Raw genomic sequence first — 10,998 nt, 5'->3', positions numbered from 1 at the left:
CCAAAACACAACTTTCCCTTCTTCTTTTGCCATGTCAATGAATTGTACTTACAGCGCAGCCATATGTGAAGGAAGCGCAGACAGCAACCGCCGTACTGAAGACAACAATAGCTGACGGAGGAGGAAGCGCCACCACTGCTGCCGTCAATGCCTCCATTAAGTTCGCTTGGAGCTTTTTCTTCAATAAGAAGACCGTCTCTTATGCTTGATGTTGTTGGAAAATTTTTATATGGGCTAACATTAATTGAATAATTTGTATTTGCAAAAACAGGTTAATGGATAGTCTATTCTATAATGAGCCAAATTAACTAGTGATCACATTTTGGATTGGGTTTTGCATCTTTTGAATAGAAGCTCAGTTGAGTGGCAAATGTAGGCTATGAGTCTCATTGAAGCCCATTATGGGAGGGCCCAATGAGAATCCAATTTGAGTTATGCTAAGTCCCCTCTCTAATCTAGATAAAAAGGGTTTATCTGTTTTCCCATAGAGCCACCATAGCTATTATCAAGATCATAAAGAAGAAGACTTGATTGCAACAATTAATAACGGTTTTTTATCATGACTCAAATAGGTATATTCTTTATAGTGATTTCCTATTATTAGTATCCTTTAATCATGTATGATTAATTTATGTGATTACGTAAATATTTAATAGCTGTGTCCATGGCTTACTGGGAGACTGTTGAAAAATCAGAGTTTAAGCCTCAAGTTTGGATAGAGTTTGGTGATTATTGCTAATCAACATGAGATAAAGTTAGCTGGGTTGGTGAGTGCTATGAGAAAGTTAGTTGTGTTGTAAATAGTAAAATGATGTATGATCACCAACTCCTTCCCACCGAAATAAAAGCTTGGGCCCCGCCAATAATTAATGTCTTACATACGAAAGTTTGAAAGAAGAATAAAACCAAAAACAATTAAATATCTGAATTTGTGGAGAGAAGTAATTTGAGATGAAGTACTTTTGTAAAAGATGTGACTAGAAATGGTCTTGAATCGGGGACCGGTAGGTCAGATTTTTGGCAGGCTTGCCTGTGTTTAAAGAGAGCTCCGTCCGTATAGAAAAAAAATGCTAGTGTGATATTATACAGGATTTTTATTTTTATTTTCTTTTAATTTTGTCTTTGTACGTCATGAAATATCGCCATTAACTTTACTCCAACAGATATTTGTGGAGTATAACTTGGGCAAGAAGTTCAAATTTATATCTAATATTAACGGATGAGATTTTCTTCCAGATATATCCAATAAATGTAAAAGGCTCAGCTGGAAGCCTGGTTACTTTTTCCAAGTGGTTCTCTTCTTGGATAGTTACCAGAGACCAAGGGGCGAAGGCTGGAAGAAATACAAGCAACAATGACCCATTTTCTTTGATAAATTAAACTTGGGTTCTCACAGGAGAATGAGAATTGTAATGGATCAAAGCCTAAGCGCAGTCGTATGCAATCACATTTCCTTGCAGTGTAGCATGTCTATGTCAAATTTAACATTACACCTGCCACTTCCAGTTGGAGAGAAATGAAAGATAAAATACTGATTCCATAAGCTACGATGGCTTTGAATTTTCAGGCTTTGTCAGAATTTGAATCTCACATTTCACATTCTTTGAAGGTAGGAGGTCCAAGGTTATTGAATTGGCTGAACACTTCCAATTACTCCTTTCCAATGGTAGCTTCAATTCACTAAAAGAACCATGGGTATTAGATAAAGTCTATGAAGATGTCTATTAATTAATTTTGTACCTCTGATGGAAGACGTCTCAAATCACTTTTTGGGAGAAGTTTGAGAATTTGTTTTTTCCTAAATTAGAAGAGCAACAGTTGCACTTCTAAGGCTCTCCAGACCTTTAGAGCTGTATTCACACCAATGACCATGCTGAGGACTTCCTCAGTCATGTAGCCGAGTAGCCAGCACATGAGTAATCCATCATTGTTTGTCCAGACCAAGAATTGAGAATTCTTTGTCTTTCTTCTTCGTCAACTGATTGTTCATCTGGTTTCTCATCAATGGATGTGTGATTCCCAAACTTTGCATCAGTGGTAGCACTTGGGATTTCCAGAGGAAAAATTGGTGGAGGTGAGTTTGATTGAAACCAATCTTGAACAGTGATGGAAAGAGTAGATGGTTAATTTTGGTTCTTCAAGAATGGCCATTTTGAAGCCTTGCTTTGATATCATGAAGAATCAGATGAAGAGAATGATCTTGAATGACAAACAATAATGATTTTTCATTATAGGAAAGTGTACAAAAATATACATAAGAAGAAAAAAAATTTAGAAGGAAGAAAGTCATGTTGCTGCCTTGATTCAAGGATTATGTCGGTTGACCTGGCAGCTAATATACATGCACAAGGAGTCAGGGGCGGAGCAGGAAAGTGGTTGAGGGGGGCATTATATGGAACGTATTTCAAGAGGACAGAATAGCATCAAATTTGTAATATAGCTTGGTGGTAAGGTAGCTACTTACCTTGTTCAATTCCCACTACCCCTTGGCTCTACTCCTACAAGGAGGTAATTTTGTTACAAAGAATTATTACATCATACTTTTGTTCACCCACAACAAAGTCTTTGTAATTTTGTTACAAAAAATTATCACATCATACTTTTGTTCACCGACAACAAAGTCATCTCACAGTCCCCAAACTTTTGTCACCACCAGGTCCCCCGCTCTCACCACCACCACCACCTTTCCCAGCTTGATTGAATGGCTGTTATGAAGTCCAACAATGCACTCACCAAAACTTCGCCTTTTATGCTTTCTCTTTCGACCAACTAACTTGTCTCCGTCTTCCACTTTCTTTGCTCCTCACCTCCAAGAGAGTTATGGAGAGAGGGACCAATGTTAGAGGACATGCAACAAGACCTCTTCTTGACGAAGAAAGAACTGAAAACTTCTGCAATAGGGATGACGGTAGTGGCAGTGGCAGCAGTTGCAGTGATGCTTCCTCCTTCACAATTGTTCTTGTTTTCAGCGTAGCAGTGGTCTTCTGTGGTTCCTTCACCTTAGGGTGCGCTGTGAGTACAATCTCATGTCCATAGTTTTTGCTCCTTCGCTTCATCTTCGAGCTCTCATTGGTTTTTGCTAATATATTTTTTCCCTTCCCATTTTCTGTTTAAACAACCAATGTTTACTAGGAATGCCACTGAAAACTAAAAAAAAAATATATATATATAAGCAAGTTTGACATTTCCATTAATCATCAAGCCCGGTCACACTATATCTGCAGAAAAAATATCAACGTTTTCACAAACCAAAAAAGTTATCAATTCATTAGGTTCATAGTTCACTTGGTCAAATCTGTGGTTAATACAGTGATTTTATAAACATATAATTTGTATTTTATTAAAATTAATAAAATAATTATAAGAAATTGATATATATATATATATATATATATATATATATATATATATATATATAGATAATTAAAATTATTAATAATATTTTATTTTTTTATATTTGGTATATTAAATTTAATGATAAAAATGAACATAAATCTATTAATATATTCAATTTTATTAAATAGAATATGTATAATAGTTAAATATGAAAATATATTTAAAATGAAAAAAAATATATAATATTTAATTTAATCATACATCTATATATTTTGTTATTTTAAAATTTTAAAAATTATTATATTAATTAATTTATATTATTTTCATATTTAATATTAATAATTATTATAAGAATAATCATAGATATAAAAATAATAATAGATATAAATATTTATATTTATTTAAATGTTTATATAATAAAAAATTAAAAAAAGGATATATAAATATTTACCATTTTATCAATCTAATGGCTACTTAGCTGAGTGTCCTCCGTTTGTTTTATCAACCATACGTCTTAGGATCCACATAAAACATCCACAAACCACATGTTCAATTTCCCACCATGCAAAAACTCACTTTATTATAACCAAAACTTATACCACATCGAAAATCTACACACCACATCTACGTAGTATTTATATTTTCACATACGTTTCCCCTTGTTTTATTATAACCAAAATTTTCCCTACATGGAAAATCAAGGAACCACATGTGTAGTATTTATACCTTCACATATGTTTCCATTTTATATATGTAACATCGAAAATCTATAAACCACACGTATGATATTTATATCTTCACATATGTTTTCTACAACCACATGTGTATTATTCATACCTCTGCTATTATATATGTGGACCAAATTCATTTATTGAGATAGTTCTTTTAAAATTGGATATTATTACAACACCCAAATGATAAATTTCCATACTAAAATTAAACATAGAGCAAAAATATCTTCCCTGACTTCAGAAATATATCTTAATAATGGAAAAATATCATATTTACAAAATAAATATAATATATTTCTAAATTTAGCTTTTAAAATATTTTTGTGCTTAAATTGCTTATATTTTGAAAAAGATAAAATAATATTTTGAAAAAAAAAATTGATACACAGAAATGAGTTAAATCATTTTTAACTTTTAATTTTCTAAAAAAAAAAATTTAACGACTAAAAATAATAAAGAAATGGAGATTTAACAATATTTTTAATTTTATTTTTAAAATAGAATAATTTTTCTAAATTTACCATTATGTTATAAATTATTAAAACCGCAACGCTAGAAAGATAAAAATCTAGCCATGCATTGTCATATTTTTTTACAATTTGAAACCTTCCAACAAACTATGTGGCCAATGCGGAAGTCTATGTATAATATTCTTGCTTTGATCTGGGAAAAATGGGAATACTTCAAACATTTGCTAGTGAGAATTATCCGTTCCATGTAGTACTAGCCATGTATGTCATCTGACTTTCACTAAAATAATGGTTTATGAATGACCTGTAGCTTGGATATTCATCACCTGCCGAGTCCGGAATCATGGATGACCTGGGCCTCTCTATAGCTGGGGTAAGCACTAAATGATTGTAGACCCACGGATCCGCAATGATATAGTGGACCATTTGACTAGATATTGGTTTTTAATAATCTGATTTCAAAAATGGATATGTGCCTCTGCCGAATTATTTCAATCAACTCTTGCATGCAAGTTCCATTTTATGATATATTTCATAATTAATTCACATTTATTTACAATTCACCATGCATAACATAGGAAGCTAATGGAGTCCAAAAGCTCCATCATTTATGTTGAAAAGTAATTCAAATTCTTACTTACAATTTTTTAATAAATGAATATCATATATTTAATTACTTACAAGGAAAGTTGTTGTAAATATATTTTAAATATTCTAGGTTATAAGGGTTATGAGATATGAGCATGTAAATAAGCTTATGTCGGATAAATCAAGATATGATAGAAGAGTAGAAGAAATTTGATGGAACTGAGGGTGTTTATGATTTAGGATTATAAATACAAGAAGTTAGGAAACATGGTTTCAAGGCTAATAGTTGTATCTGGTTTTTTTTTTTTTTTTTTTTCTATCATTCATAATATATTTTATAATATAGTGAAATACTCCTCTTTCATTTATCGACATAGAAATGGTTAGCTAAACTACGTTAAAATCTTATGTACCTTTAAGTAAATAGTTTCATCTTTATGTTCCTATACTAATATGTTGGAATTAAAGTCTTCACTTATAAAGTAAATGACACAAAAGTTTTTAATTACTAACACAATAAAAGATATCAAAGCTCATGATGAAGACTTCTAGAAGAGTTTAGGTCAAGAATATTTCTAAAAAAACTCAAAGAGAATTAAACACCCAAGAAGGTAGTAAAAATAATTTTGATTCAAGGTATGATCAATTCCTATCTCATTGAAATATGATATATGATACTTTATTATCCACAACAATTGCAATATCTCTTATAGAAAGTTGAAACATTAATGAAGTAATTGAATATGATATATAAGAATAACATAACATATCTCATTAGATATGCTACCTTGGGATATCATGCCTATTGAATTTAATATTCAAAGATATCATATTCCATTGAAAATCATGTCTTATCCTGTTAACCAATGTAGCCTCTGTATCCTAGTTGTTGCTACTCTTTAGTTATGGATATATATATATATATATATATCATTCTCCTACCAAAATCATTAAACAATTGAACCTATGCGACTAAAAAACTCATCCACAATGATCCTATCTATCCATCTAGTTTGGTGACCAAGTACTGATGGACTCAAGGCTCTCTAGTTCCTCCTTGGTGCATGCATGCTTTTAAGCCTACAAAAGGTCCAACAGCAGTCAGCTGATGTTTAGGTTCCTTCTTCCTAGTGCCACATATTATTTAGGTTATTGTAAGCGAGAATTGCTAAGCCCAGTAGACCATGTGTGTAAGGTGCATTTTTTAAGAAATTTGTGACCCTCCTTACTTTACAAGCAAATGTGCCATAATCTCCGATATAATCCATAACATGGGGTGTAGTTTTCTTTTTATGACTCCTAGAGAGGCCTGCATTCTAATTGATTGGTGACAAAGATATTATGAACTAAGACCATAATGGAATTGCATACTTGCAATCTATTGAGCAAGCCATGCGCAAGCAGTTGAGACTTGAGACCATAACAACCTATCTGGGCCATGCATATTCACAGGATTCAAACATGTATTGTTCTCTTGCTCGCAGATGATCTCTGATCTCCCTTTAAGAGGATTTCTTATGTTTAATACTACTTTGTCACAGATGAGACCAAAAAAAAAAAAAAAAAAAAGAAGGAACTTACAAAAATGCTTGAAAACAAAATTGATGGTAACACACTCGTGCAACTATGCCATGGCCTATGTAATAAAATGGTTTATCTGTATGGTTTAACTAGAATGTACTATTTTTATTGTTCCTGCAATTGTCTCTCTCCCTCTCCCTCCCCCCTTCTCCCTCTCTCTCTTTCAATTGATTATTTTTTCTCTTTATTTTGATCTCATTTTGCAGTACTCAGTTTTTAGTTCATTATTGACACTTGGGGCAACAATAAGTGGAGTAACAAGCGGGAGGACTACTGACCTTATTGGTCCAAGAGGTGTAAGTATTATGACCCTTCAGTTAGCTCCAGGCCTACTGTAAAGTGATCAACTCCAGAAGCTTTACCAACCATTCCGTTAATGCTAATTTTTATACGTTGTTCTTGAAAACAGACAATGTGGTTGTCAGAAATATTTTGCTCCACGGGGTGGCTTGCAATAGTATTCTCCAAGGTTTCTTATCTTTTCCTTCTTTTCTTTCCAAATTTTCTTTTCTAAATTAAATTTCAAGCTTTCTTTAATTCACCTTCCCTTTAATCGATTTCTTGGAAGAGCGATTTATCATTCAAATGGTTGTCTCATTTCATCCATCTAAGAAGGAACCAGGGGGATATTGATAGGGTGTACCCAGTGAAGCAACACTAAGAAGAAAGTTTTTATCAAACATTAAGAAGAACGTCTTCTTCTTGTGTACTTTACATCAAACATTTATTTGTTGAAATCACATGCTTAGGCTTTGTTGTGCCAGCCGAAGTTTTAATACAAACAATGTTCATTCAAGAATACAACGATAAAACAATTTACATAAGAGTACATGAGGCTTTAAAGTGGTTCAGCCAACCATGCTTATATTTGCGAATGAGAAAAAATCATTTCACTATATCATAAAGAATATTATAGAGGATAAGAACCATATACAGTTATTGTGTTATCGAAATATCTTATGTTTCACTAGTACTCCTTATATCTACACCCTAAACCACAAGTCCCCTCGCTCCATGGGTGTTTCACATTCTTCCTCATATCTCTATTCACCTCGTATAACTTGTACAAGTCCATCTTTATCTCATTTTTTTTTTCCCTCATGATTTTAAATATTTATAAAGGGATTTCTTATAACTTTTCTTATTCTATAAGGAAATCTAATATGACAATGACATATGAATATAGGAAAAGTTCTATACAATATTATTCACATAAAAAGAATTTATACTAACTAGGAATTTGGAATACTTTTCAACAGGGGCTGCTTCACTCATTTGTAATTCAAAAGATAGATCAAATAGAAAATTTGAAATCACAATAGGAGCAAAAAAAAGTTTAATTCTCCTTTGAATCTGATTCCTTGCGCATTCTAAATTTTCATAAGAGGAACAGATCATCAAAAAGTTTATTGAACTTTCCAATCTGAACCAAGTCAGCTATATATATATATATATATATATATATATACATTTTTGAGGGTGTGGTTAATATGAAATTGAACTGCTTTTTGGAAGGACTACTGGTGGCTCGACTTGGGAAGATTGATAAATGGAATTGGAATTGGGCTTATTTCTTATACGGTAATTGCAACAAGCAAAGTTTGTAGTATGTCTTTAGTATATCCATACATATCTGTAACAGTAATCAATGTTCCTTATATAAAACAGGTACCCATATACATTTCAGAAATCACACCCAAGAATATTAGGGGACTATTTGCATCAGCCCATACGGTAAAACACAACTATTACAGCCTTAGACTAAAAATCCAATTGAGTCTTTTAACTATATATTGTTAGCTTTACAGTTGGTGATATGTTGCGGCTTTTCTACAACATTCCTCTTGGGAAATGCTGTCTCTTGGCGCATATTGGCTTTGATTGGTAATTTCATTGTGCTTTTCTGCTGCATATATTGAATTCAAGGGTAGTTTTAAAATGTAATTATATTTCATTTCATTTCATTTTCAGGAAATGCTCCATGTATATTACATATTATTGGTGTATTCTTCATTCCGGAGTCTCCAAGATGGCTGGTGAGCCCAATTCAATTTTTTCCCGATAACCATTTTGTAAATTAAATGAATGATGCAAAGGAAAAAATCAAGCATCCTAAACAAAATAGGATAACCTAATGATTGGAGTAAATGTCTACAGGCAAAGACTGGGAGAGAGAAAGAGTTAGAAGTTGCTTTACAGAGGCTCAGGGGAGAGAACACAGACATTTCTCAAGAGTTAGCTGAAATCAAAGTAGCATTTAAATTCTTGTGTTCATTAATGAAAATTTGTTGTGTTGTTGACATTACCATTATTATTGGTTTGAACATGAAATAAGATGGTTTCACTTGTTTTTTCAGGACTATACAGAAATCTGTCAACGACTCTCAGAAGATAGAATTCTAGACTTGTTTCAGTGGAAATATGCTCATTCACTTGTAGTGAGTGTCACAAATTAATACTTGGCATGTTTCTTTCTCATAGATTTCCTGATTCTTTGTTTTTTTTTTTTTTTTTTTTTTTTTTCATTTTACATATAATTGCAATATGTTCAGGTTGGGGTTGGGTTGATGTTGCTGCAACAACTTGCAGGGTCCATTGCCATTCCTAGTTATGCAGGTTCCATATTTGAATCAGCTGGTAATCAAGGCTTTTCATTGTCTCTTTATGTTATGTATTAGAGTATAAAAAGGAACAAAGAGGAATAGAAACATGACTTTGAGGTTTATGACAGATTTTTCAAGTACATTCGGGACAACAGCAACTGCTATTATCCAGGTTTCACTCTTATTTAAGTGTACTGTGATTTGGAAATCTGCTTCATGCTCTTTCTTTCTTTTTCTTTTCTTTTTTCTCTTTTTATTTTGTTTTTTCATTCTTTAAAGAAATGTAGACATTCTTCTTCAGATTCCAGCAGTTGTTATTGGTGTACTCTTAGCCGATAGATCTGGAAGACGACCACTACTAATTGTAAGGACGAGGAAGAATCTGTTTTTAAGCTTGTGACTAGTTGATCAGCAAGTTTGTAGTTATTTTACCAATGTTTGTAGGTTTCTGCAGCTGGAATGTGCTTGAGTTGCTTGATTATAGGAATATCATTCTTATTACAGGTCTTTTCTAAATACAAATTTAAACACTTCTATGTTTTCTTTTCTTTCCAGTTTTCCTCTTCATTTATTTAGATGACCATTTCTGAAAGACCTGATTTTACAAGCAGGATCATCACAAGTGGAAGGAGCTCACTCCTATTATGGTTCTTATTGGCATGGTGGTAAGGCAACATAGCATAGAAATAAATGTTCATCTAAAATTGTCCTCGTTTTTGTTTTTTCTTTCTTCTTTACTTGGGTTTGTCCATCCACTAGGATGGAAGTCCAGAGGGTATCATGTCTAAGTTATGAGCTTATTAGAGTTTGGAAGGTCTTTATGTGAGGCTCTTTATTCTCCATAATCTTCTTATAGTTGAAACCACCATTACATTAGCGAATGGATAGTTGCAATATATGACCGAAACTGAATTCTTTTCACTTTCATTTCAATCCTTCCTTGGTTACGAGGATCATCCCTTGGTAATTTTGTTTGTCTCTGCTGATCTACAATCAGGCATATTTGGCATGGTACTCACTAGGCTTCAGAGGACTACCATGGGTTATCATTTCAGAGGTAGAGAACTTTGTTGGACAGGAATTCTACATTAATTAATTAGTAGAAATTTGTACTAACAGAAGTATAACATTACACTGAGGCTAATATTGCTTGCATATGTTTACTGATGAGAGCTTCTATTTCAGATATATCCAGTAAACATAAAGGGTTCAGCAGGAAGTCTAGTGACTTTCATTGTCTGGTCCTCTTCTACTATTGTTGTGTATGTTTTTAACTTCATGTTTGAATGGAACTCAGCAGGTGATGCCTTTCTCTACCTCTCTCTTATGTCTCTCTTTACATGTATATATATAAGCTTGTGTTCATGTGTATTTTTATTTATAAACACAGGTATTTTCATTAAACCATTTCAGGAACATTCTTCATATTCTCAGTCTTTAGTGCTGCAACTGTTCTATTCACCAAAAAACTCGTACCAGAAACCAAGGGGCAAACGCTAGAAGAAATACAAGCATCCATGACCCAGTTTCTGCAGCACTAAAATAAACTTATTGTGCTACATAAGTATTGGAATTAAGAATTTGCTCTGAACATTAATTTGTTAATCTGGTGATGCGAAGTTGGGTACTTTTGGTCATCCTAGCATAATAAATAGTTTGTTATGAATCTTATACCATCTGGTTCACATA

General features: G+C 32.7%; 1 protein-coding gene across 3 annotated transcripts; it reads left to right on the top strand.

Annotated features, from left to right (window-relative positions):
* The first annotated feature begins 2,646 nt into the window (after positions 1-2,646).
* Positions 2,647-10,980, top strand: LOC100854088 (sugar transporter ERD6-like 5). 3 transcript variants are annotated; one of them, XM_010661765.3, is made up of 18 exons: positions 2,647-3,012; positions 4,848-4,910; positions 6,913-7,002; positions 7,116-7,175; positions 8,222-8,287; positions 8,375-8,440; positions 8,515-8,590; positions 8,678-8,742; positions 8,864-8,956; positions 9,064-9,144; positions 9,259-9,343; positions 9,438-9,481; positions 9,611-9,673; positions 9,754-9,813; positions 9,921-9,974; positions 10,307-10,366; positions 10,495-10,609; positions 10,700-10,980. In XM_010661765.3, exons 1-18 carry the CDS (start codon positions 2,821-2,823, stop codon positions 10,807-10,809), a joined length of 1,443 nt encoding a protein of 480 aa, XP_010660067.1. In that variant the 5' UTR covers positions 2,647-2,820; the 3' UTR covers positions 10,810-10,980. The 3 variants fall into 3 exon arrangements, with proteins under 3 accessions (XP_010660067.1, XP_010660069.1, XP_003633684.1); XM_003633636.4 differs by having other exon boundaries at positions 2,649-3,012; positions 10,723-10,980; XM_010661767.3 differs by lacking the exon at positions 8,222-8,287 and having other exon boundaries at positions 2,648-3,012; positions 10,723-10,980.
* The last annotated feature ends 18 nt before the right edge of the window (positions 10,981-10,998 follow it).

This window comes from Vitis vinifera, chromosome 14 (genome assembly GCF_030704535.1).
Source record: "Vitis vinifera cultivar Pinot Noir 40024 chromosome 14, ASM3070453v1".
Taxonomy (NCBI): domain Eukaryota; kingdom Viridiplantae; phylum Streptophyta; class Magnoliopsida; order Vitales; family Vitaceae; genus Vitis; species Vitis vinifera.
Note: the sequence above shows the minus strand (reverse complement) of the source record. Positions and strands in the feature narration are given on the sequence as shown.

What these genes read in the sequence shown, in the direction of transcription:
- LOC100854088 (XM_003633636.4), top strand. Translation starts at nt 2,821, where the DNA reads ATGGAGAGAGGGACCAATGTTAGAGGACATGCAACAAGACCTCTTCTT. An exon ending in TTGGGCTTATTTCTTATACG is followed by an intron (nt 8,288 to 8,374) that starts GTAATTGCAACA and finishes TATATAAAACAG; the next exon opens with GTACCCATATACATTTCAGA. An exon ending in TTCCATATTTGAATCAGCTG is followed by an intron (nt 9,344 to 9,437) that starts GTAATCAAGGCT and finishes GGTTTATGACAG; the next exon opens with ATTTTTCAAGTACATTCGGG.